The sequence below is a fragment of the Pseudopodoces humilis genome, chromosome 2 (genome assembly GCF_049639895.1).
Source record: "Pseudopodoces humilis isolate 2021_Gansu_Grassland_sample_001 chromosome 2, ASM4963989v1, whole genome shotgun sequence".
In the NCBI taxonomy this organism is placed as follows: domain Eukaryota; kingdom Metazoa; phylum Chordata; class Aves; order Passeriformes; family Paridae; genus Pseudopodoces; species Pseudopodoces humilis.
In genome coordinates, this window is record NC_142201.1 from 49,987,112 (window position 1) to 50,014,412 (window position 27,301).

Sequence of the window (27,301 nt, forward strand, 5' to 3'; positions counted from 1 at the left end):
ACCACTTTCTAGGCAATTTTTAAAAAACTCTTAGCCTGGGCCCACCACTTTTTATAGAAAACTAGAATGAAGTAAAAATGGATGTAATAATAAATGAAGTAAAAATAGTGAAGTAAAAATTTCAGCAGAGACTGAAAAAGTTGGCTTCTGTTAAATGAAGTTCTGTGAAAGCAGTTGCATCAGTTAACTGCCTTCTTAAACAAACAGAAACTGAGCTGCAGTTAGCAAAATGATATACCTGAAAGACATGGCAATTAAAATCAGTTCAAACAGAACTTGAAGAAACCATTTTTTAGAAAACTGCTGAATTTTTTTTTTACAGTGAGATGAGTTTTTTTTACAGAAGAGATTCACTTTACTGAACAAACTAAACTGGTGCTTGGCAGCTGAACCATTTAACAGCCTGAAGCACTTTCAAATTTCACATATACTGCTTAAAAATGACCAAAAAAAATCAGATTTTTTACATAGAAGTTCAAAACGAAAAAGCATGGTTTTAAGAGAAAGATGTGTAAAATATAATTTTTCAGCTGTCATTAAACATTGCCTAGGCTTTGTTCTAACATGTCACTATTGCACCCCTTTGTGGAAGAACAGCGAAAAACATCTCACATTTGCTTTAATTCCAGTATTTTAAACTTACAGTATCTCTATATACAAAATCCACATTTAAGTTCTTCCTACTGTTTGTCCAGTACACCACGTTTCAAATAGTCTCAGCATTATATACATGTTTACTTCCATCCTGGAGAATTGCAAGGCCATATTTTATAATTGATAAAAAGAAAAAAAAAAAATAGAAAATGTCTTGCTCAAGCTGTCTACGCAGGACCCTTTCTCGACAAGGAAAATTTTACCCAAGTATCAGTGGGCTATATTAGTCTGCACCTAGCTCTGGAGTCAGAAATTTTAACTGCTTAGAAATGCGTAATTTCTCCTCAGGCAAGCAAAGCAGGAAACAGCATTCCCTTCAAAGTCATTTCCCCAGCCTTTGGAAGCCAAATGGATGCACAGACAAGATGTGCAAAACAATTCTGTAGCCCCCCAGCATCTGTACCAGCTGCATAACTCGAAGCAATGATAAACAACCACAAATACAATTGATACCTTTAGGTTCACACTAATCCTCTGCTAAAAGAAGTTGAAAAAAGTGGAAAGCAGCACTTTACTACAGTACACCTTTAGAATGCCTTGTCCAGAAAAAGAAAAGGTCTGAAAATGGCTTCTTCGAAAGAAAAAGTAATGTGCGAAGAAGAAAGCTTCACTGAACATTTAAGTAAAGGAGCTTTTGTCACAGGTAAAAATACCATTTACTGGTTGAACACAAGAGTAAAAAAATAGAAGGTTAAGGGTAGAAGGTGGCTGCTACTCATCTCTCATACTTCACATCTTTCTGACAGCCATTTTCTACTCACAAATTAAATCTAAACTGTGCTGTGACAGCTTCACTTAAAGCAGCTGACAAGGTTACTAACTCCTGATATCTATCCTGCCTGGCTGCAAACTCTTTTGTACTGACTGTCAATCAATTCCTGAAGTCCTGAACTTCCTGCACACCAATTTCAATAGATCCATTGACATGGATTTCAGTTTCTGGTTTTTTTGACCATGGTGATGCAGGAACCAACAAAACCCCATCAAATACTTCTGCACAGGGCAGTGGGTACTGTAATCAGCTAGGGGGGGTGATAACCTATCCAAGCTACATGTTATTGTTTATCCCACAGAGCCTTATGATATTCCTAACACTTTCAAAAGCCCAGCTTTTTAAAAGGTGCTCACAAGAGCATCCTTTAGATAAGGGTGACAACTTTTATTTCTCTATACATATCTAAAGCACAGTAAAGCATGACTTTGACCCGGAGAATTCATTCATGTAGCATTTATACCTCAAAAAACGTATTAAGGTTTTTAACACTGTATTATTTACAGCTTCCATAATAACAAGGTCTATACATAAGCACAATGCTAACATTTTGGTAAATTAAGGCTTGTATGTCTAAATCTTCTTCATTCTCCTAAGTCAGCTGGGATGCTCTTGACATGTTCCACAGGCTTTTTATTGCAAACAAGAGTATATTGTGGCCTCTCCACATACCCATAATTAACAAACCATAATTAACAAACATCTTAAATCAAGAAAATGAATCTTAAAGTATATTTTAAGGTACACTTTGTCTCCTGTGTTTAGCCAAATAGGAAAGGGACATATGGAAAGCATAAGAGAAAAGTAAGGGATGTTTGCAAGAGCAATCCCAGCTTGTGGTTCTGGCAAACCAAGTTTCAAATTCTTTTTTTCAGCCTGCTGTATTTCATACCATCCATGTGCTCACATTTTAATAGTAACATCCCATCTGCTTAACCTCCTTAAAATAAATCAGCAGTTCTACTCTCCTTCAAGACATCAGAATCAGGAATTAAAAGCTTCTTGTCTTTACTGGAACCCAGTCATAAGAGACTGATCCGGAAACACATCTGCCTGAAGGCCCTTTATTTCTAGTTGGAGATGAAAAAAAAACACAAAACACAATCCACCATAATCTACAGCTTGTGATGGGTTGAGCCTGCCCAGCAGCCTACATGGCTGCTCACCCACTCGCTGCCACCCCTGGAAGCAAGAGAGAGAAAAAAGTGAGAAGAACGAACAAAAGCAAAACTCAGATGTCAAGTTTTCTAAACAATTACTGAAAGAAAGAGAGGTGAACTTAAAAAGTAAAAAAGAAACAGAAAAAGCAAAGAACTCGTGATCACCTCCCAGAAACTGGGGGAAACTGATCAAAACTGATACCCAGCCAGTCCCTGAGCAATAACCACACTGGGAAGCCATCACCCTCCACCTCATCTTTTTTCCTCTGCTGCTGAGTACAACATTTTTTGGTATGGAAGATTCCTTTGGTCAGTTTGGGTCAGCTGTCCAGCTGTATCCCCTATCAACCTCATGACCATTCATTGCTTGCTGGGGCAGAGGGAGGCAGGATGGGCAAAAAAGAAAGCCTTTATGTTGTGCAAATACCTTGATGTTGTCCAGCAATAGCTAAAACACTGTTTCAGCCACCAGTGCTAAGCACAGCAATATTCAGACTGTTATGAAGGAAGTCAACTCTGTCCCAGCCAGACCCAAGATACAAGTTTATATTTTAGAGCAGTACAAAAGCCAATACTTACTGAAACATATTCAGGGATAGAAAGCTGATCTTCAGGAAGAGACTTCAGCTTCTCATAGCACTCATCTGTTAATTCCAAGTCTCGCAAGCTACGACGGATATCTCCAGCCCTCTCTCTCAACTGATGATTTGTTTCCTCCAGTTGCTTCTGTCTCAACAAAATAGTTTCCATTTCTTGCTTCATTAGAGCCTGATGTTTCCTTGAAGATCGATTTGAAAACAGGATATCAGGTAGTGGGCAACACAAGTGACAAAGCTTCACAATACCCTGGCAAAGAAGTGATTTCTGCTCATTTTGTAGAGGGAAAAATTTACTGAGATTAGGTAATTAGTGCCAGAATGTGCACCACCATAGTTAAACAGTCATATCACATACAGCATATACAAAAAGCCAGGAACTTTATAGTCATTGACAATACAAAGCTGAATCTGAGAACAGACAATCTCCAAATATGCTGACTTGAATTTACAAACTAAACTTAATTTACCAATTAAAAGGTTAAAAACATGAAAAAGTGGAATCTATTTCCACAGAAACTCCAAGGAGCTGGTAAATCACTTGAATTTGGGTATTACCAAGTTTCAGCACATGCACAGTCATACCAACCCCTAATTTTCTAACCACTGTAACATACAAAGTTGGAGTCCTTTGTTAAAAAAAAAATGAATGGCAACAAACCAACCACTACTACAATAGAAACAAGCAACCTTACTTACAGCCTTAAAATACCATCACTACTATTATCATCGGTGATAATATTTTATACAGTAACAGAAACTGCACATCAGTGAATCATGTTGTGTTTCTCTTACTAAAAGACAGCTAACCTACTTTTTTTAAATTTATTTTTTACCTGGAACTCTTAAAAACATATTCAAACCACTCTTTAAAACATGGCTATTTCTGCACTACTTAAAAAGGAATAAAAAAAATACTAACTAGTACTAGAAGACAACATCTATCCCACTGGTAAGGTACAGGTAACAGGAAGTCTGAGGACAGCAAAGCAGCCACATAAGGCCACACTCCATGGTGTGTACAATTATACATGAGGATGAAAAGTGAAGTAAAAGACTGACAAGAAAACTAATGAAAAGATTGGGAAAAGTAGTTTAACTTTTTTACACATATTAGTAACAGTTTGCACATGAATACTTTTTTACTGAGCACTCCTTAGATAACTCAAATATAGCCAGCATAAAAATATTCCGCTCTGGTGCATCTAAGCATTCAGAGTGACAAACGTTTTCCTGACAATACGCTGCTCTCAGTTGAAAGACTTGTCTGGAACTAATCTCTGGTCTGGCTCCACATCCCTAAATCTGTTTTAGCATCACTACAGAATAGGACCTGGAAGTAGCCACATCCCGTAAGCCCTACTTCAACATGAAACCATGTAATGCTCTTCCTTCACAGGTGTGGAGCTACTTAATTGACAAAATGGTTTAGACAAGCCTGCTAGTCAGCCTATTTTTCAGGTTAACTCCAAATGTTTCAGAAAATCAACATGGAAAGTGAGTTTCCCCAACACCAACTGAAAGCATTTTTGACAAATAAGAAGTACTAATTGGGAGAGCTAAACATTATGCACTTATCTTTCCAAGTTTTCTATGCTGAAGTTATTAAAAATGCTGTTTAAATTGATGGAAATTCTGTCACCTCTGCCTAGTCCTTTTGCTCTTTATTGGTTTTAAAAACACTTTCACTACCTCTTCCTACTAAATTTTGAATTTAGGTAACATAAAACCAAATCCATAAACTTCAGCCAGTGAGAGTTCAATTCAAATTTACTTATATGCAAATTAAATATGTAAATTCAACTTTTAGAATGAAAGCACTAATATAATCTGCGAAAGAAATCCTATTCCTGCAACTACTAATTATCTGTTTCTGTTAAAAACTTATTTACACAAATTCAAATTAATTCACAAATTTGTTAAAGATGAAGTTCTTAATTTTTCTTCCATCATACCTGGCATCTTCTTGCTGTAATGCCAACTGACTATCCAGTCGTAAAGACAACAGCTGCTTTTGATGAATTGCATCATTAAGCTTCTCCTCTAACTCCTCAATCTAAATATAAAGAATGTGAGTATAAAACAAAACAAGTTACTATATTAATTTTTAAAAAATATTTTACAAAAAGAGTAAGTTGAAATAAAAATATGAAGATCCCAATGCTGTGGGCGGTACAATAATGGCTGTCTAACAGGACCTCTAAATACACTAGGACTTCACAGAATGGAAGTTTGGACTTCCACACATATGGACTTTGACTCAATGAGCTAAAAAAAAAAAAAAAAAAAAAAAAGGCTTAGCCCTTAAATGTGTCTTTTTCAGCCAAATAGCTATTTGTTCAATTAATTTCAAGTTAGGCTTAAACTCAGAGCAGAAAACCAATAAAAACCAGTTAGCATATAGTATGTTGCAAAAATGAACTGCACACAAATGTGGCAATGTTTTTACACCTTTCTTAATTTCATGCATCTTCATGCAAGCTGTTCATAACAAAATCTACTGTTAGCATGTTGGTATATTCTATCCTGATCTTCATTCACAAAGCATTGAAGAGTATTCAGACCACCTTCTCTAGTACTCTACAAGTTCAGGTTCAAAGCCCTGTTATGCAACCAACATGAATGACAAAATTATTTGTCATTTCTGAAAGAAAACAGGTGTTTTTCCTTTGTAATTAGGAAAGGTAAAACTAGATCCTCCCTTATTTATAAGTAAAACAACTTGAACAAGTCAGCTAAGTTTTCCTTATCTTTTTTCCCCATCTTCTCACTAAAGAACATAAAACACACCAAGAAAACCCCTAAACCAACTAAGCAGATCTCGATAATGTAACTCAAATTATTTTCAGAACAAAAGTTTCTATCATAATCTAAAAGCACCATAATCAAAAAAGACTATATAATGATAGGATAAACACTACTTACCTTGGTCAAATATTCAACTTTCAAGTTGTCAATCATCAAGTTTTTTTGTGATAATTCTATTTTAAGTAGCTGAAGATTATGGAGCAACTCCTTCCGTTCAATCAGCTGCTTAGTGATTTTTACAGTACCTTCTCTCTCTTCAGAGGAAGAAACATCATCGGTTGGTACTGTGGTTTCCAAGCTGATATCCTCAGACTCCAAGGAGCTAGAAACGTTTGCTTTCTTGATTACCTTAGAGCTTTTGTGTGACATTTTCTACCACTACTCACAAAGCTTTTTTAAGCTATACTTTGAGATGAGCCCCCTGAAGAATCAACTGCAAGAATCAAAACAATGAAATGAAATGTCATTATGAAAAACTAACCACTACATTAGATCACAAAACAAGGCATGCTTCTGAGTATCACATGAACTTTTTTTTTTAACCCAAGAAAAACACTTTGAGAAGCTGCTCCGGAGGGCTGCTGCCTGAGGACCCCCTTCCTGAACAATCATCATCAAGCGTTTTGACTACAAGAAGCTAAATACCAGTGTGAACACCAGTGTGAATCTAGCTTACTAGTATGATGCTAGTTAAATAAAGATATAGACGTTGTCAAAACCACGTGCACAGAAAACTCCTGAGACCCACGAGGCACATTCAGCACCCTGTAAGAGGCATAACACGACTTACTGGAGAAAACTGTAAAGGAATACTTTGATTACAGGATCCAACGTAGTTTTCCAACATATGTCGGAAAAGATTTCCAAGATTATCGTGCCCAACCTACATCTGAACTACACCACCTTCTTAACTACACCATGGCACTTAGTGCCATGTTCAGTCTTTCCTTAAGCACTTCCAGCGATGGTGACCCCACCGTTCCCCTTGGCAGCGCATTCCAATGCCTTATCACCCTTTCTCATCAGGAAACCCACCTGATGTCCAGCCTTAAACTCCCCTGGTGCAGATGAGGCTTTGTCCTCTTATCCTATGCCTGGGTGTCTGGGACGAGAGCCCGGGCCCGACCTGGCTACAACCCCCTTTCAAACCTTGCTGGCCTTTGCATTCTCAGCAGCAGCAGCAGCTGCACTGCTCTTGCCGGGCTGGTTAACTCAGCAGCCACGCGGACTTTCATAAGCACCTGGCACAGACCACGGCTGCTACTTACAGACAGCGCTGCTCAGAGCCCAGCAGGGAGAGGACACGCCGCACTCGAAGCCCGGGCCAGCGGCAGCCGGGCTGTCCTCCGGGGCACCGCCTTCCTTCCCTACAGCACCCGGGGGCAGCTCGGGAAAAGGGGATACTGTTCGTCCCGCAGGACGCCCGGAGCTGCGGAAGGCAGCGGGCAGCTGTCCAAGCGGTAACTCGGCAGCGGCGGGGGCTGGGGGAACAGAGGCCCTGCCCGGGCCGGGCCGGGCCGGTCCTAGGGTCTGCCCCACACAACTCGGGCAGCAGCAGCAACGCGCGCGCTTCCGCCTGCCCTCAGCGCGGCGGGGGCGGGGCCGCGCGCCACGCCATCACCGCGGCGACCGGAGCGCCGCTTCCTGCGCTCTTCCCGCGCCGCTTCCCGCCGCCCTCGCGGCGCTTCCCGCTTCCCGCCGCCCTCGCGCTTCCCGCGGCCGCCGCGCGCCATGCTGACCTCGCGGACGTTCGTGAAGCGCACGCGGGCGGGCGCGGTGGTGAAGGTGGTGCGCGAGCATTACCTGCGCGACGACATCGCGTGCGGCGCCGCCGCGTGCCGCCTCTGCCCCCCCGCCGCGCCCGCGCCCACCGCCGGGAGCGCGCCCGGGCTGGAGGCGCGGCCCAGCGGCCCCTCCAGCAGCCTCTGCCCCGGGCCGCACTTCCTCCTGCCCGACACCAACCTCCTCCTGCACCAGGTGAGCGCCTCCGGCCGGGAGGGACGGATGGTGTGGCCGCCTCAGCTCTAGGGTGGGCCCGCCGCTGCCTTCCTCTGGGCCCGACCGGGCCCCACGTGGTGGCTCAAGCCTTTCCTGCGCCGCCGGCCTTGTTAAATCCCCGTGGTTGTACGTTTCCGTGGGGGTTGCAGCGTCGCGCTGGAGAGGCGCGTTTGGCGTGGCTCCTGCCGTGTTGCCTGTAGCTGCTTGATTCCTGCATGGGTAGTCTTGTCTTTCCCTGCCAGCTCCTGAGGAGACGGCTGCAGCATCAGCGAACCTGGCCTGGTCTTAGACTGTGTTCCAGTTTTATAGGGGGATAGCGTGTGTGGGCTATTTTGTTTGTTTTGTGATTTTCTTTTTTGTTGTTGTTTTATTCTGTGGTCGCTGTATTTTGTTAAATGCCTCCTCTGTTTTTCAGGGTGTAGGTTCAGGTTCTTTATAGTGTCATGTTGGTATCATGTAATGAATAGACTGTGTGAAATAATCCCATGTAAAGCTCTGGAAGCACGGGGGCAACTTTACTCTGCAGCCTATCAACAGCTGTGCAGAGGTCTGAATCTGAGCAGGGCAGACAGACTTTGAGGCTGGGAGGAATTCCCAAGTTTGATGTTTAATTTTTTTCTTTCATTGTTTTTGAGTACCTCTTTGGAAGGTAGAACACCCTTGTGCACATACTGGAGACTATAACTAATTTATGAAGTCCTCTGGAGAGGGGCACAACACTTGTGTGTTTTAGCAGAGATCCCAAAAGTTGTGAGGATCTTCGTCCCAAAACAGCAGGTCAAGGGATATTTTCTGCCTCTTACAAATGGGCTTCTTGGTGTGTGTTGCTAACATTTGTATGTGTGTCCTATAGAATGCTCCGAGAATGTGCCAGGGTGTGCTGATGTGAACTGGAGAAGTGGGGATTAGAAAGCCTTGGTAATGTTAGGGAAAGGTTTGGCCTAGAAACTGAAACAGTTTTGCCACAGTAAAACTTGGACTGGTGCTTCAGCTTTTGCATAGAATAATGCTGGGTTTCTTCCCCTTTGAACATGGCTTTAAATCTTTCAGGTTGTGTAAGCATCAGATTCACAGGACCTTGGTCTGGTGTTGCTTTTAATTCCTTTAGCTATGCCCCCTAGAACCTTACTGCTGTCTCATTTTGCAGGTGGGCAGAGTTTCTTGCCACAAGGTTAGGAAGTGAAGCTCCTATCTTTTTCTCCCAACAGATTACATGGATTTCTAGTGTGTATTTCTCTGATGTGATTTCTTAATGTCAGGAGTTGGCAAAGAAAAGTGCTGAAAAAATTAACAAAATTCCTTAAAAAATAGAAAGGTCTTTCAAAAGCAAAGAGCGGCTTGCAAAATGCCCATTGATTTGATTCCATGGAAATTAAAATTTCATTTTAACAGTGGGATTGTTTCTGGAGAACTCAATCCTACACATGCTTAGGCATGTCAGCTGTGTAAGAGTAGTTGGGTACCATTTTAGAACCCAACACAGTCAGTGTTGGTCAAAGGCAGACAGTCTGTAAATTACATCATATTTCTGTCAGATTGTGCATTGGTTGCATTTTGTTTAGTAAGGGTAAATTTTATAGGAACCCATTTTATGTAAGCAAAATTTGTATTGTACACTCAGCCTTACATTTGTTTGGAATCCTGCATGCACCGGGAGTGAATTTGTTGGAGGTCAGAATAAATCCTTATCTTCAGGTCAGAGAGAGGCTGGAAAATCCTATTTGACTTTTTTTCCCACAAGGAGGAGAAAGCAATTTAATACACTGTTCAGTTTCCCAGTGGTGAGAGAAAAAGGCAGGAGGAGTACCACTCATTATTCATGTTAGCTTTTCATGTATTAGCCAAGGAAGTATTTCAAGTCCTGTTATTGGATAGAATTAAACAACAATTTTGATTAATTTCCATTTTGTCCCTCAGATTGATATCCTTGAAGATCCTGTTATTAAGAATGTCATTGTGCTGCAGACAGTCCTTCAAGAAGTCAGGAATCGGAGCGCACCAGTGTACAAGCGAATTAGGGACGTGATTCAAAACCCAGAAAAACATTTCTATTCTTTCACCAATGAGCATCACAGGTAAGAGGTGGAATGGGATATAACAAAGTTGGGCTGATATCCAGTAAAAGAAAGTGGGAAACAAAACTGGAACTTGTGGACTGGAAGAAAAATTAGACTGGTGTCATATAACTGTATATTTCTAAGGATTCCTGTTGGGAAGTAGTTGGTGTTCCAGGAGCTTTTCTATTTATAGTTAGTATAAATCTATATATTTTATGAAAAAGGGGTTAGAATATTGAATAAGCTTTGCAGACAGCACTATCTTGAGCAATAGGGTACTGATTTTCCATTTTGGTGTCCCTTTTAAACATATGCCAATGCTTTATCAATATTGTCAGGATACTGTGTAGCAGAATTAAAAAATCCATTACGTTAATGCCAGAAAGCTCTAAGAAATGGAGATGCAATTAATTTGCCTTTATTTGTGCTCACAAGTAGTTTCCACTACAGCAGTATCGTAGTTCTAGGAATCTTGAATCCATAGTTCTAACAGCTTGAATGCAAACCTCTTCAATTATCTGTGAGAAAATTATATTAGAAATTAACACTTCCTTCCTATAGGAAAAGGAAAGCTCTTCTGGCCCTTCAGTGGCCTAATGAGGTGTTACACGTTGTAAAAATTGGTACAATAATGATTTGTTTGGCCTAACAGCCTTGATCTTGTTTGTCGAAAATTTTATGTATAGATAGATGCTGGGATTTGTTTTGGTTTGTCAAATATCCCACTTTGTTTTTAAAATTTATTTAGAGAAACGTACATAGAGCAAGAGCGGGGAGAAACTTCTAATGACCGCAATGACAGAGCCATTCGGGTAGCAGTGAAATGGTACAATGAACACTTGAAGAAAATAGAGGAAGAGGAAAAGATTCGAGTTCTCTTCTTAACAAATGACAGAATTAATAAAGAGAAAGCTTTGGAGGAAGGAATAACTGCTTATACGTGTAAGTGAGGTAGTATTTATGTTTAATATTTATTGTTCAAATAAACTGAGCAGTTACTTCATACCTAAGTCCCATGCATCTCTTGCATAAATATTTGTGTGCTTTTGTAGGTGAAGAGTATATAAAAAGCTTGACAGCTAATCCTGAGCTTGTAGATCGTCTTGCTTGTGTATCTGATGAAGGGGTATGGTTTTTTTTCTTTTTATAAAACAAATTGATCACAAATGGCTTGCAGTATAAAATTGCATACTGTATGTCAGGGTACTGGCATCAGTTTAGAATACAAGGAGTCTGGACTTTATTACTATTTTGGCAATTTAACTTTTTGACAACCGAAAAGTAAAAAGGAAATACTGCAGCCATTTTCAGTTCTGCTTATATTCTTGTCAGTATGTATCTTGTTATCTGTAAAAAGTTGCTTTAGATAACTGTTGTGAAAATGAGAATAATAATGGTTAAATGAAGTGTATGAATGAGAAACAATTGGAGCAAAATGAAAACAAAATATATTGCAAACCATTTAGATCTTTGTTTCATGTCTGCTGGAAAATCTATGCTAAGTTATTGATCAAAAGCATTTTCATTTGATGATTATTTAAGTTGACATAAATGCAGGCTGCAGCTCAAAGATGAGCTCCATCCTCTTCTACTTCCTTGTGCTTTTTGTTTATCAGAGTCAAGACTTAGATATTCACATACAATTGGTATAGCTGAACATTCACCACAAAAACGGGAAAGTTAATTTCATCAGAATCAGTTTTAACAGAATAGAATTCTATGCAAGAGTGGGAAGAAAGTGGGGGGCTCAGGTATTTTCAGCAGTTAACTAGGTCACAAGCAGCACTTGTCTGACTGCTCCAAAGTTTTGTCACAGTAATGTATTTTCATAATGTTTCCTATAGCTTACAGTACACATACACTGTGGGCCATACTCTTTACTACACTAATATTTTCTTTGTTGAGTATCTGTTCCGTTACTATATCCAAATCAACATAAAATTGTGCAGTATGTTTTTAAGTAACTGCAGAAAAACAGGAAAAGTTCCTAGAATTGCCACATCTTTATGCTTTTGATGCTTCACTAAAAACGTACTTCTTAATAATAGCTTTTCATTATTGTGCATATTCATACGTACACACAGTTACAATTAGGGAGTTTGTTAGCTTGGGTATGTCATGTTCTTGAGCTTGGTTTTGAAATTAACATGAATATAAAATACTGAAAATTTCTTCTCCTATTTTTCTTTTTTCCTAAAGAAAGAAATAGAAGGTGGAAAAATCATATTCCCAGAACATATTCCTCTTAGCAAATTGCAGCAAGGAATAAAATCTGGTATTTACCTCCAAGGAACTTACAGGGCAAACAGAGAGAATTATCTTGAAGCTACTGTTTGGGTTCATGGAGATGCTGAAGAAAACAAAGAGGTGAGTTTTAAATTTACCTCCATGCTCTAAACTTTAACTAGCCTTTGTAATGACTTAAAATTTAATTCTTTCATGGTAATGCATGTTAAAATGGAGCATATTAGTCATTTTTTACTCTGCTGGTTTTTTTCTGATGTTTGTGCTGATGTTTTCATTTTGTATTTGTGTGCATATAGAGTGCTGAAATGCTGACTATGCTCTTTTTGGAAAAAAGAATGATGTATTTAAAATTACAGTTTGATAAAGTAATTGGTAAAATAAAGATGAATCTTGGTTGTTAATAGTTTTTCAATTGACCTTTTAAGAGGTTTTTAAAATCAGTTTGAAATATATGGCGAAAGACAAAGGAACAAATGTGTAGGAGGATTTTCAGAAACAAAACAGTCATGAGCACTTGTATGGTTCTCTTGCTTTGTTTCCCCTCTTCTATTTTCCTGCCTGGTGAGGGGCAGCTGGGCTGTTTCCCACCCACCAGATAGTCCATCTGTCTGCCTGCTGGATTCTCTGTGCAGTTGTACAGATGCTGTTTCCAAGCAGTGGCAGTTGTCTCCTCCCTCCCTGTTTTTGGCAGCTGGAGGTACTTCTCTTGTCTCTCTTTTATTCCTCTTTCTCAGCAGTATGTGGAATCCCCTATCCTGCAAAAAACCTGATTTAATTAAAAAAAACCAACCTAAAAACCAGGGGGAAACATATTTCTTATACAAGCAATTGGAATCTTGGTATAAGATCATCTGTACTGTAAGAAAACTTGGCAGAAGAAAAAAGTGCATCACAAACATACTTTAAAATGTTCTTTGGAATGTAGAACCTGTCATACATGTTTACTTTTCTGTTAACACTGCTCTAGATTTGGGTCTTCTGTTTTCATCATCATGAATATTTGCATTTCCATTTTGTTTTCTAAAAAAATCCAGATAATTGTACAGGGACTGAAACATTTGAACCGAGCAATTCATGAAGATGTTGTAGCTGTGGAGCTGTTGGCAAAAGATGAATGGGTGGCACCATCCTCAGTGGTCTTGCAAGATGATGGCCAGAATGAAGAGGACATTGAAAATGAAGAGGAGAAAGAAAACATTGTATGAAAGAGTTTTACTTAACTGTGGTGTTACACAGGAAGTGAAGTCTGTGGTAGCTTGACAGTGTTAGGCTTTAAATTTATATGTCCTCTTTATAAAATGTGAATACAAAATTATAACACTTAATAGTAGTTACACAGTTGTGTTAAATACATGATGATGGATAAAGACCATTTTCAATTAGTCTCTGCTAGAAATTCCCACATTACTTCATTAAGCTTAATGAAACCAAAAGTTGCTGAATGGTAGTCATGTAATAATGTAAATCTCTATTTACTGATGTGCAGATTAGGATTTGTTAGAGTAGGCGTTGCGGCATGCTGAGAATCATCTTTTATATAGGCAATACATGCATTTGGAACCTGTTTGGTTATATTTGGGTCTTGCAGTAATTCTACTTAATGTGCATGCAGTGTACACATGTGTAGGCCCTGTACAAGAAGATAATTTCTTCAAAAACTATCTTTCCACTGAATTTCATGGGAATGTTTTTAAATAATTATGTGGAGAATTACTGGAAAATATTCAGGCAGCGTAAAAGGACTCCAAAAAATTAAAACACTAGATTGTAAAATAACATGGAAAATGTTACTTGTTTGGGTTTTCTTAATGAACATCCTTTCAGAAAAACAACAGCAGACAAGGACTGCAGAATGCTATTTCCTCACACTGTCTCTGCTAAGTCACATCACATACTGATGTGATTTCAGTTGTGTCACATACTGAAAATATTAAAAGTCATGCAAAGCACAGGGAAGCACAGAAGGTTCTATTTATGAAGTCAAAATAGAATTTATGTCTGTAAAATGAGTTACAAAACATTGCTACTAAGTTTTAAGTTACCTACTCTAGTCAGTCATGAGTTCAAACAGTTTTGTATTTTTGACCTGTGTTTTACCAGCTGAAGACTTCCATTAACAAGGACATGATGAGGCCCACAGGAAGAGTAGTGGGCATTATAAAACGAAACTGGCGGCCGTATTGTGGGATGCTTTCCAAGTCACAGATTAAAGAGGTGAGGAAATGATCCACTTCCTCTAAGTGTAGGGTTGGATATTTTCTTTATTTGGAAATTAATTGTTCCTTTTTCTGATTGTTCATAGGCAAGGCGCCATTTATTTACACCAGCTGATCGTAGAATTCCTCGAATTCGAATAGAAACCAGACAAGCAGATACATTGGAAGGGCAAAGAATCATTGTTGCTATTGACGGTTGGCCCAGGAATTCCAGGTATCCTAATGTAAGTTTAGGCATTTTCTTCTGAACTTTTAACTATCTGATTTTTTGTGTTTCTTAGGTAAAATATCAGCAACACTGATTAACTGCAAACAATGTTGAGATAAGGTTTAAATTCTTTGAGTGCCATTTGATGGTGCAAATTAAAGAAGTCCCTAAATTATTTAATTTGCACTTACCATCAGCTATGGGGTTATCATACTTAAAAAATTTACTCATCCAGTTCTGCATTGAACATATATGTGCTACTTAAGATGCTTTATGTAGGTTAACCAGGGACTTAAGTCTGAGTTCCTAGAAATGCGAATCTTTCACTGTCATTTTGCTCATTCACACATACCAATCATTGTTCTAGCAGATATTTGACAAATGAACCCAATGCACTACACCCAGTAGTGTAAAAGTAGTTAAAAGCTCAGTGTAAATAACTGAGGCTGTATGAGAAACTGAGAACACTGCCTTCCATTTGTACTGAGCACTAGCCAGGTTTTGAAGAGTCTTCCAGTGGCTCGTGTGGGAATGCACAGCTTGTGTTGAAGCAGAGCACAGGTGTCTCATGCTAGTTTAAAGTAATGAAGGGAATGTGGAATATATGGAAGAAGCATTAAGACAAAGACAGCATTACTGCAGAGAAATGAGGAAGAAGGCAGAATTGATGTGGTATTAGAGTGCGAGATGTGTGCCACAAGGCAAACCCATAGAGAAATTAGATTGTATGAGTTCTGCTGTTTTTGCAGTAGTGGTTTTTCCTTCTTGCAAAAATGATTTCACCTTTATAAATTTTTGAGTCTTAATTGTGGAGAATTTAGAGCCATTTTAGAAGAACAGTCTGGATGGACTCAGTTCAGACTTCTGAATCAAATAAAAGTTTAAAATTAAATATCTCTTAAAGATGGGAAAGTTAACCAAATTAAAAAAGATTGCTTCCACTGTGTAGTTTAATACAAGAATAGGGTTAATGTTCTTAAATACTTAAATACTTATTTTTGGACAAATGGTGTTGCTTGATGTGTGTGTGTTTGTACCTATATTATTCCTCAGGGTCATTTTGTAAAGAATTTGGGAAGCGCTGGAGATAAAGAGACAGAGACAGAAGTTCTTCTGCTTGAACATGATGTCCCTCACCAGGCTTTTTCCCAGGCTGTCCTTAGTTTCCTACCAAAAATGCCATGGAGCATTACAGAAGAGGTAATAATTTGTAATTTAGTGTAGTAATTATTGTACCTTGCCCTTCAATGCAAATTGTGACATCCTTGAATATCCCAATGCACCAGAAATAGATGAGAAGTGTTGTCCAGGAGGGAATTTTAAGCTGCATTTCCTATGGAAACAAGACCGCTTCAAGTTTTTTTGCATTTTGGCTAAAACTGCATTTGTTTGTGATAAATATTTTAAGATAAAGATGATAACTACAGGTTTTGTTTTTGCAAGGATAGATACTTACAAAGTCTGCAGTTCCTTTCAATTATGTAGACAACTAAGCCTTAGAAAGCTTAGACTTGAGAGTAGTCATATCCAAGACAAGTCATTCAGCTGGACATCAGTCAAAATTTCACTTAAAAAAAATCTCAATTCCTCATATTGCTAATTATAACATCATGATGAAACTATGGTTGTGTTATGATTCTCTTCATCATTTCTGTAAAACAAACAAAAATAAATTAGTACTTAATCTTCTGGGTTTTTTTCTATCATTGTTTCTGCATATCTGTTTTGATCTTGCCATAAAACAAACCACCCAAAACAAAATAAACATTCTGAAAATACTTGGTTGCTGGGGAAAATTTTATGCAATGTGCCTTTCTCAAATGACCATTTTTACTTGGAAAAGGAAGGGTGTTCTTGTAAACAATTTTTTATTTCTTTTAAATTTCAGGATATGAAACACAGGGAGGACTTAAGGCATCTGAATGTTTGTAGTGTTGATCCTCCTGGTTGTACAGATATTGATGATGCATTACATTGTAGAGAAATAGGAAATGGAAATCTAGAGGTATTGTATCAATCTAGTATTTTTTTTACTTCTTCCTTTATTTTGCAAACAGTGCAGTAGTGCTAAATGACACATGCAAAGGTCCAGATTTGTTACAAGTAGATTAATGGTGTTTGCACAGCTGCAAGATGGTAATAAAAAAAGGGAGTTAATTTGCATCAGATCAGTGTCAAAAGTGGGAATTCAGTGTCTTCTAGATTCTCCCTACTTTATATCTTCATTTGGCATGGGAAGTTAACATTTATTTACTCCCTTAGCTAAGTGTTGTAAACAAGGATATTTACAGAAAAAAAAAATGCTACTGCTGTAATGCCTGTGGAGTTTATTTTATTTTATAAAAGGCAGTAAAAAGCTACAGGCTTAACACCAAGTCTCTACTCCTTTATAACTGATTCAGTCAGATTGTCCTTTTTAGAAATTAATTTAGAATTGTAATAGCAGGGTGTGCTAGAATAGAAGGTCCAGCAAACAGAAAAGCAAAAACAAATTTTCAGTGAGTCTTGAAGAAAATGGAAGAGGTTATTTGGACCCTCAAAGAAAAGTTGCATTGGTCGTGAATATAACTTTCCCCTAAATGTACAAATGCCCTTTTTTTGAATAGATGCTGCCCCTGTTCACTTTTTTAATATCAGTATGATAGGTTTTAAGTATTATTACAAAATATGGGAGCTGCTGAAAGGAACTGGGAATGGATAAATTGGTTTGTAAAAATGTGGGAAAGTTTCTTTCACTCTGAGAACTGTTTCTGTTTCATGAGGTGCATAATGTGATGCTTGTTTTTTAGGTCGGTGTACATATTGCAGATGTGAGTCATTTTATTCGCCCAGGAAATGCTTTGGATGAGGAGTCAGTAAAAAGAGGAACAACAGTGTATCTGTGTGAAAAAGTAATTGTTTTCTACAGCTTCTTGTGGTTGGATTTTCATTGCTTTCCTCTTTCAATTCATGGGAGTGGGGACATTCTCTCTGAACTAAGGAGAAAAAAAAAGTAGACAATTTGTCTAAGATAATTGTATTTTCTATCTTACCTTTTAAAAGCTGCTATCTGGACAAAATTCCATTCAACTCTGGTTTGAAGCATTATTAGCATGTGGTTTTGAAACTGGAATACTGTTTTAATTCCAATCTGAAATTTCAGAAGTGGCCTGGTTTTGCCTTTTCCATTGGTTTTGCATTTTTTGTGATGCTAAATCTCTGAACATTCCTATGATTTGCATTCATGAACACTGTAGACTTAGTCCTGGTTATTTCTTCCAGACCATGATTTCTTTTCAGAAATCATTGTTACTAAAAAGATGATAACTAAAATGAATCTTGGAATGAATTTTCCTAAAGTGGCTTACTTTACTTTCAGTAATCTGAGCTGTCTTGGCAAAAAAAAAAAAAAAAAAATTATTTCCAAGCTTTTATTACATTAAAAATCAGGAAGTTAAAATGCTAATTTAAAAAGTACTGATTTTTATTCTTTCTTTGCAGAGGATTGATATGGTTCCAGAGCTCCTTAGTTCCAACTTGTGCTCTCTGAGATCTAATGTGGACAGGTATATGTATATGATCCATACTTTGATCCTGGCAAGAAACTACAGTTGTTTATGTAGGGATTTTTACAGGTTTTCCCCTCCATCTCTCTCTCTTTCTCTCTTAGGCTTGCATTTTCATGCATATGGGAAATGAACCATAAGGCTGAAATTCTAAAAACCAGATTTACAAAGAGTATTATTAATTCCAAGGTAAGTCATGTAAAAATTACTATAATTCTGAAATAAAAAGCTGTAAACTGTATTATAAAAACAATGATAACAGACTTGATAAAATTTTCTTTCTGGTTAATGATTTATATTTTATTAGAATTAGAAAATGGTGCTAGGAAATACTAAAAAAATAAAGAAAATGTTTGATTCTTCTGTATTCTTCTCAGCCTCTAAGGCTGGCTGCAGTGTTTATGTGTGGAGTTACTGTGTGTATGATGCATATAGGACATGGCTGATATGCATCAGATAATCAGTTAAATTCAGTGGATTCTGTAGCTGTTCAATACATTCCTGAAAATTAGACTTCCAATGCATAAAACACACGTGATCAGCAAAAAGAAAAAGACCACACTGTAAATACCTGGTATATCTTAATATCTTGCATAAATTTGTCTTCATTTGTCCATTATTTTTGTGAATAACAGGCATTTAGGTATTGAATGTAAAGCTTTGTAATAGTGTGAAGCAAGTTATAACAGCAGGCTGCACGTTCTGCAAGACAGAAAGAAGGGGTTTTTTTAGAAAGTTCAATTATGTATCATGATGTCTGTTTTTTTTAACCTCTTTAAGGCTTCTCTTACCTATGCTGAAGCACAGATGAGAATAGATTCAGCAACTATGAATGATGATATTACTAACAGCCTATGTGGACTAAACAGATTAGCAAAAATCTTGAAGAAGAAAAGAATTGATAATGGGTAAGCCATGCAGTGTACCTGTTACCTTTTCCCCCACCTTTTTTCCTGACTGTTTTTGCTGTCAAAATATATTATGGTTCTGTGTCCATTTTTCTAGTGAGAATCTTGTGAAAGAGAAGTATTTTGCCATTTTGATTTGCATAAGAATGCTTATCCTTATTTCCCAAAATATATAAACTTGGGATATTAACTTTTTCTTCGCAAGATCAATCAATATGCATCTCACAGACTCATAAATGCACAACTAGAGGAGTAGTGTTTGAAATTTTAGGAGCTTCTATGGTGTGTATTTGCATGACATTTCTTGCAAATTTAAATATTAATTCCACAATTTTATTTTTAATTTCTGCTGATTTTAAGTTACACTGTCATGGTAACCCCAGATATTGTTATGGGCTTGCAGCTCAGCTGCTCTGTCTGCTTTACTGTAATTTTTTAATACCACTTACTGTCTTGCAGAGCCTTGACACTTGCATCACCAGAGGTTCGTTTCCACATGGACAGTGAAACTCATGATCCTATTGACCTGCAGATTAAGGAGCTCAAGTATGCATTTTAGTTAATTCAGGGTAGGGACAGAATTGAAGATGTGTTTAAGTAGCAACATTTAGTTAATAGTGTAAAAAGTTCCTGTAATAGTGCAGGTCATAGAATTATAGGATGGTTTGAGGTGGAAGGGACCTTGAAAGCCTGCCTAGTTCTAACCCCCCTGCCATGGGCCCAGACACTTCCCACTAGAGGAGGTATCTTAAAGCCCCCCCAGTCTGGGCTTGAACACTTCCAATGATAGAGCATCCACAACTTCTTTGCCCAAGCTGATCCTCAGAAAGAATTCCTCTATTTTACTGAAGTATTTATTTAGCAAGACTCGAACTGTGTGCTTCATATGTGAACTTCTTAGGAAGAAGTCAAGAGGTTTATCTGTTGATCTTTTCGGGCATTTTAGTGAGCATTTTTCTTTAATTTGATGATGTAGAATATTTCAGGTTCTTTTTTTCTTCTGACTCAGTATTTGGAGCTTAATAAGCATTGCTTTTAGTCTTAAAGTTGCTTACCTATTTGTATAAATGTTCAAAACCACTAGTTAATATTCCATAACATTGTCAGGATGCTGGAATGTTTCTTCATTATGCCCTCAAAGTAAATGTCTAATGCTTTCCTAACAATATAAAATATTTATCTTGATAGAGAGACAAATTCCATGGTTGAAGAGTTCATGTTGCTTGCCAATATTTCTGTAGCACAAAAAATTTATGATGAGTTCCCAGAGTTTGCCTTGCTCCGGAAACATCCCGCTCCTCCCCCATCAAATTATGACATCCTTGTGAAGGCTGCAAAGTCCAAGGTAAGTTTTTACCATGCTAATTAAGCATGGTAATTATGAAAAGCTGTATTTTCTCTCTGGTTGGCTACTTAACTAGGAATAAGGGCTGGATAGCAGTATTTTAAATGTGTATCAGCTACACTTTGAAATCCCAGGTATTTTTAGAAGGATAATTGTACCTCTAGGTGAAAGGAAGATTGCCGTGCTTAAAACCTTTCTTAGGTAAAGAAAACATACCACTCTCTTAAATCTTGCATAGTAGCACTTGTGAGCTGTGAATGTTTCTCCTTTCCAAGTCACCTGTGATTTTTGAGACAATTTTTGGCTTTAGATCATATACATTATTGATGTACTTAAAAATTGATCAGTCACGTCAAATGATGTGTTTCTCTTAAAGTCAGGAAGTAAGAAAATGTGTTTATAGTTTCTGTCTTCTCCATAGAGCAACTAGAAGTTTATTTAGCCTGAAACAAGTCTAATGTAATTAAGGAGTCTGAACAGAAAAAAATTACTTTTCCAGTTTCAGGATCTTTTATTTGAGCTAAACTTGTAATTTTATGATGCATATTCACGTTTCTTTTTCTTTCAGCTCTTTCCCCACCCCTTTTTTTTTCATAAGATCAAGAGGGAATCTCCCAGATTCTCTCAGTGTGACATAAATAGACAAGCCTAAACCTAGCCCATTTAATTTTCCACTGCTGTAAAACTGGAATAATGATAATGATTTCATTTGTGTTCTGAAAAATATTTTTTAAATACTGTTTGATTGGGAAAGCTGAATTCCTGTGCATAGGTAAACATTATTTTAAATAAACCAAAGAGGGATTTTACTACTTTTGACATAACTTTCACAATTAGGTATTAATATGCTATATTTATATTTTTTTAATAAAAATGCAACTATCTTGCCATAATACAAGCATAATTTGATCTCTGGATCATACTTTATTGTCAGTGCTGTATGTGACAGAAAGAGCATTCAGCTGATCATGTGATGAAATTTACCTTGTATTTCTGGAAATTAAAAATGCATTATGTATTTTCACACTACGTGAATTTTTATCAGACAGCACTGGCAAACACAGAAAAAAATGTTATACACAGTACTAGTTTTACATTTCATTTTTCCAAGTATACATTATAATAATTTTGCAGAGGAAATACTATAAAGTCAATTATTTACCTTGTGCTTGGATGAAAATCTTTGTGGCATAAATACATGGATTTTTTTTTTACATTCGTTCTGATTTAATAGAGGGATAGAAAAATCAAACCAAAGGAAATAAAACCTTGTTAATATTGGCATAAAGTATTTCTTAGTTCAGAATGGGTCTTTTCTGAATTCCTATGCTACTGATTCAGCATGTCATTTTCTGCATAGAGCACTAGTAAAAATGAGGGAGGGACCTGTGCATGGATGGATTTTGTTTGTTTTGTAGTAGTAGCGTTCCATCATGTTAGTAGGTGTTACAGCTGTGCCAGTTGCTAAGATTATCCTAGATGTAGCTGTTACATTTCTGCTTATATTCTTAATATTTGCTAGTAATATCTGATCTTTTTTGTTTCTTTTCTTCTTTCAGAATTTGGAAATTAAGACAGATTCAGCAAAGGCTTTAGCTGAATCATTAGACAAAGCTGAATCTCCTGCATTCCCCTACCTAAACACACTGCTGCGAATTTTGACCACTCGCTGCATGATGCAAGCTGTTTACTTCTGCTCGGGAATGGATAATGATTTTCATCACTATGGTTTAGCTTCACCTATTTATACTCACTTTACCTCACCTATTAGAAGGTACTTGTATTTTATGAAAGTTTCAGAGAAAAGACGTGATTTATTTGTGAAGAAAATTGTGGTGTTGTGCAGGAGAAGGGTTTGGGAATCAAGAGACAACTCAGTACAAGTTAGCTACTTGTTCCATTTTATTGCAGCTTCAGCTACATTTTTATAGTATTTAGAAAGGTAACACATGATACTTGTTCTATTATGATTGGATAATTGCTGTTTTTCACACGGTAGTTTCTACAATTATTGGTCCAGCTCATAATACTGGAGCTCCTTAAGATACTTTTAGCAGAACTCATAAGATACATTAAGGAGGCTATATAAGATACATTTTGCAGGTTTCACATCCTGAATTCTCATCCATACTTCACATCTTGAATTCACATCCTATTCATTGTCACATTAGCACTTAGTTTTCCTCTTATCTTTAGCACAATGTTGTGCCAAGGACTCGTGCTAACTCAAAGTCAGGGTTGTGCAGGCCTTCCAAGGAGCTATGGCCTCAAGAAGCAAGCCATTCTTCAACAGTGTTGTCCATTAAAGTTTCTTTTCAGCATTAGATTTCAATTGAAACAGCAGTGGCTTACATGGTGGCCCATCTTCATGTACACTCCCATGTTTACTGTCCACAACTCCTAGGGTTAACATTTAAAAAAAAAATCCAAAAATAATAGGAATACATAGCTAATGCACATGTCTGGCATAGAAATGCACTTCAGAGTCAGTTAGCATTAGTCTTAGACTGGGGCAGAGTTTGCTCAGCCATTTTTGAGATGGAAACTGTGTTTGAATTTTGAGGAGACTGTATTTTCCATATGAAAACACTGGTCATTGGGAACTTGTTATTGGCAGCTGTTGCGTGCAATGAAATCATACTTCTTGGAAAAGTATGTTAAGATTTTTCTCCTGACCAAGAAGTCACTGAGTTTTGAAGAAAATAATTGTTATCGTGCTCCTTAGAAACTTTTCAAGTGAAATTTCTTAGATGTGGATTAAAATTCCTATGTATTTATATGGATAATTTGTGGAACTTCTAGGAGTCCAAATGGTACATTTTAGTTCTTACCAAATGTATTAAAAAGTTCCTTGCTGAAGTTCAAATGTGATTATACTTCGCAGATCTATGGCATTGACATACTATTCTGCACTAAATTAATCTAATTTCATGGGGGAGGGAAGAAAGATTGGCTTAAAATGCCATGGTGAAAGATCATTCTTAAGTCCAAAAATACAACTTTGTTTCTTTTTCTGGCACAATAAGGAATTTATCTTAGCAAACATTTTAACAGTATTCTGGCTCTGCGGTGTATCTTTGGTCAGAAAAGAGATGGATGCTGAATTAATAGAGGGAGTTGCCAGCAGACCATCATTATTACAAAACCTTAAATCTGTAAGTCACCAAAACAAATGTATGTTCAGAAACTTTTTTATTAATTTTGAAAATCTGTCTTACTGTGTCATTGATGATTTTAACCTCATTCTTGCAGGTATGCTGATATCATAGTCCATCGGCTTTTGGCAGTGGCCATAGGAGCAGACAGTACTTACCCAGAACTCACAGATAAACACAAGCTGGCAGAGATGTGTAAAAATCTCAATTATCGACATAAAATGGCACAGTATGCACAAAGAGCTTCTGTGGCATTCCATACGCAGGTAAGTAGTTCTGGGATGTTATGCTGAATTATGGACACTGCTAGGGCAAAACCAAGCAAGAGAGCAGAAATTTTAAAAGCTGAGGGATGCTTCTTACAAAAAGCTTAAAACATTACTTTGCTTGTTCTGAAAAATTCAGAATGGCATCTTGAGGATTCTTTTAGTTTTGTGCTTTTATAAATATGAATGCTTAATCCTAAAGTAATGTTATAAATGCTTTATGTGATTTTTTAAAACCTGCTTTCAGGATATGCTGTGTAATTATCACATTACTGTTTCATTTTTCTGAGAGTGTATTGTTAATTCAAAAGAGAATGTTCTAGTGCTTTATTTTTCTGATCTGTATGTTCTGCTTTTGTTACAGCTGTTCTTCAAAACCAAGGGAGTAGTAAATGAAGATGCATATATATTATTTGTAAGAAAAAATGCGATTGTGGTTCTGATTCCCAAGTATGGGTTAGAAGGAACAGTCTTCTTTGAAGAAAAAGACAAACCAGCACCAAAACTGGAGTACAACAGTGAGGTACGTTCTTACTGTTATTTGTTCTTAAACACTTCTTTTTTCTGATTTGGTAAGCAAGCAGAATGACTAAAATCTATTGTAGATGGATTTAGAAGGGTAAGAGAGGCTTTTCTAAGTGCAAGTTCATTAATCTCTAGTAGTAATGCCACTATAGTCTTTCTAAGTCTAAATAAGTAGATTCTGACAGGAATTTGTTTCTATAATAGGTAGTACTGACATCTAATTACCTGATTAATTACTGCAAAAAATGTATGTACCACATATTACAACACTGAATATTCACTACATTAATTTTTGGTTATTTTTATTTACATGTAACAGTAATATTTTTGTACGAAAAATATTTACTTGTATAAAAACATAAGCTGTTGCAAATAGTGAGTATACAAAATTTGAACTTTCAGGTGCCATCACTTACTGTGGAAGACACAACATTACATATATTTGATAAAGTTAAAGTGAACATTATGTTAGATGATTCCAACATCCAACATCAGAAAATGCGGATGGTCTTGGTAGAACCCAAGGTAAGGCACAGAGTTCTTAGAACCATATTATCCTTCAGTAATGTTAAAAAATCATCATGTGGTAAAATTGAAATTTAACCCAAAAGAAAAAACAAAACTTAAAACCAGCTTGTAATGATTGCTTCATATCCACTCTCAATAAAACAGAGGTCTGCTTTCACTGGCTGTTGAAAGGAATAAAGCCTTATAAATTAAACTTACGTTTTGGGCCCATCAGGATAGTTCCACTGTTGACTGATGATTTTCTGAAGTAATGCATTGACTTTCACAGTTGTGTAATCAATTGTCCCTCTGAAAATCTGCCAAAATTCAGCAGGATCTTCCCTTTACTCCAGTGAAGTACAGCTGTGATGGGTGGCTCGGCTCTGTATAATTGCTGGGTGTCAGTGGTAGTTCTGTCTTACAATTCCCACAATATAAAAATTCTCTCTTCATAATGTTGCAAGAACTGTAAGGTCCTAATAACTGTCTCTAATCTCTATAGACTTTTTAGTTCTAGCTTTGTGCATTTAGGACACTGAGATTCGCATTTGTTCTCATACTTTAGGCCTGATAAGTATTTTGCATGACATTACAAAATTCTGCTCTTAAAGTACATGTAACTTTCTTGGTAAACAGATGGCTGCAGCAATGAGTATCCCTTATCAGAGGAAAGAAAGATAACCCAAAATAAGCAACAGATTCTTTCTATTTATACAGTTAAATATGATTACCTTTTTCCTTGAGAAATGATGCTTCCAAACACGTAAATATATTCTAATATTCTTGGTGTTGTATGAGTTTGAACCACAGACTGGTTTGGGTTGCAAGGACCTTTTAAAGATCATTAGTTCTAACTCCCCTGCAATAAGCAGGGACACATTTAATGAGATCAGGTTGCTCAAAACCCCATCCTAGAATACTTCCAGGGATCCAGCATCCACATCTTCTCTGGGAAGCCTGTTCCCGTACCTCATCACTCAGAATAAAGCATTTTTTCCTAATACCTTAACTAAACCTACCCTCTTTCAGGTGGGGGCAGGAGGAAGCCATTCCCCCTTTTCCTGTCACTGAATGCCCTTGTGAAAAGTCCCTCTTTAGCCTTCTTGTAGGCTCCCCTTTCAGGTCCTGGAAGGCTGCTCAAAGGTCTCCCTAGAATCTCTTCTCCAGGCTGAACAACTCCAACTCTTACCAGCCTTTCCTCACAGAGAGCTGCTTCTTTCAACCCTCTGATCATTTTTGTGGCCCTCCTGTGGACTCACTCCAACAGGTCCATGTCCTTCCTGTGCTGGCACCCCAGAGCTGGATGCAGGGTTCCAGGTGGGGTCTCAGCAGAGCAGAGGGGCAGAATCCCCTCCCTGGCCCTGCTGCCCACGCTGCTCTGGATGCAGCCCAGGATACGTTTGGCTCTCTGGGCTGGGAGTGCCCATGGCTGGGTCATGTCCAGCCTCTCAGCCACCTGCACCCTCAGGTCCTCCCCAGCAGGGCGCTCTGATCTGTCCACCCCTCGAGTCTGTTGAGTTGAATCCCTGTGATTTCAAAAACTGAGTAGACAAAAACTGGAGCAGAAAGGAGCCCTTGTATTCTGTTGTGCTGCTGAGCTGCTCTCTGCTTGTGCTCACCAACTCTAGCTTCTCAGGAGCTTCTGTTGTAGGTGTGTCTCCAGTCTGAGGGACACTTTGAAAACAGACACAATATAAGGCTAATGCAAGCTCATGCTTGGGCTGCTGACAACCTGTTGGCTTTGTCAGGAGGTGTCCTGCTGCTTCTCTTTGCCTCTTTTTTTTCAGCTTTTAATTTCAGGTGAGTGTTCTACCTGTGATTATTCTAAGATGGCAGACCCTCTTTTAGGTGTTCATCTAAATCAGAAGTTTCTGATGTTGACACAGTGTTTGTAAAAGGTCTGTACAAGTAAACTCAAGTTTTACCAGGATAGCAAAAACTGAATGAAAATGTTCTGACTTATGTTCTTTTCTTACTGTAGATAAATGATGTGCCTGCACATCTCTCTGCAGAGGCAAGCAGCAAGGAGGAACCAGAGAAAAAGAAAAAGAAGCTACAAAAATAGCTGGATACAAAAGAAATCACAAGTACTTGCATTTACATATTTTTTCCCTATGGGCAAAAAATGCTAGAAGCCGGTTTTGTTTACTTTTTAAATACACATTTTAATAATCTATAAAGAATTTTTTTAAAGCTACTTTTTTATGACTGTGAATGCAGAACAAGTTTTAAAATAATGTATATCTACACCTTTGTCCTGTGGGTGAAAATAAATATTTCTGCAAAGTGAAGAAACAATTGTAGAGTTTCTTGTTAACAGCCAGCCTTAAGGAA

At 37.6% G+C, this 27,301-nt stretch overlaps 2 protein-coding genes across 6 annotated transcripts in view; one reads left to right on the top strand and one right to left on the bottom strand.

Annotated features, from left to right (window-relative positions):
• Positions 1 to 7,553, bottom strand: part of PIBF1 (progesterone immunomodulatory binding factor 1) — a 104,096-nt gene extending 96,543 nt beyond the window's left edge. For 4 of the 5 annotated variants that reach the window (XM_014262778.2, XM_088051445.1, XM_005516418.3 and 1 more), the window contains exons 1-4: positions 7,259 to 7,553; positions 6,108 to 6,423; positions 5,138 to 5,238; positions 3,166 to 3,364 (exon numbers count right to left, since the gene is read on the bottom strand). In XM_014262778.2, the coding sequence (XP_014118253.2) occupies positions 3,166 to 3,364; positions 5,138 to 5,238; positions 6,108 to 6,359 (552 nt within the window). In that variant the 5' untranslated portion in view covers positions 6,360 to 6,423; positions 7,259 to 7,553. Of the gene's footprint in view, positions 1 to 3,165; positions 3,365 to 5,137; positions 5,239 to 6,107; positions 6,424 to 7,025; positions 7,179 to 7,258 lie in introns of those variants that run through there. The other variant, XM_088051444.1, reaches the window with a different exon arrangement.
• A 168-nt stretch (positions 7,554 to 7,721) lies between these two features.
• DIS3 (DIS3 exosome endoribonuclease and 3'-5' exoribonuclease) lies at positions 7,722 to 27,253 on the top strand. The gene is made up of 21 exons (XM_005516789.3): positions 7,722 to 7,967; positions 9,906 to 10,063; positions 10,794 to 10,987; positions 11,098 to 11,171; positions 12,245 to 12,412; positions 13,327 to 13,491; positions 14,393 to 14,506; positions 14,595 to 14,732; positions 15,770 to 15,916; positions 16,605 to 16,721; positions 17,506 to 17,607; positions 18,197 to 18,261; positions 18,366 to 18,450; positions 19,042 to 19,169; positions 19,629 to 19,715; positions 20,358 to 20,514; positions 22,074 to 22,288; positions 23,767 to 23,935; positions 24,300 to 24,458; positions 24,863 to 24,985; positions 26,949 to 27,253. The coding sequence occupies exons 1-21, from the start codon at positions 7,722 to 7,724 to the stop codon at positions 27,030 to 27,032; spliced, it is 2,895 nt and encodes a 964-aa protein (XP_005516846.2). The 3' UTR covers positions 27,033 to 27,253.
• The last annotated feature ends 48 nt before the right edge of the window (positions 27,254 to 27,301 follow it).

What these genes read in the sequence shown, in the direction of transcription:
- DIS3 (XM_005516789.3), top strand. Translation starts at nt 7,722, where the DNA reads ATGCTGACCTCGCGGACGTTCGTGAAGCGCACGCGGGCGGGCGCGGTG. An exon ending in CTTGTGTATCTGATGAAGGG is followed by an intron (nt 11,172 to 12,244) that starts GTATGGTTTTTT and finishes TTTTTCCTAAAG; the next exon opens with AAAGAAATAGAAGGTGGAAA. An exon ending in AGAGTATTATTAATTCCAAG is followed by an intron (nt 18,451 to 19,041) that starts GTAAGTCATGTA and finishes AACCTCTTTAAG; the next exon opens with GCTTCTCTTACCTATGCTGA.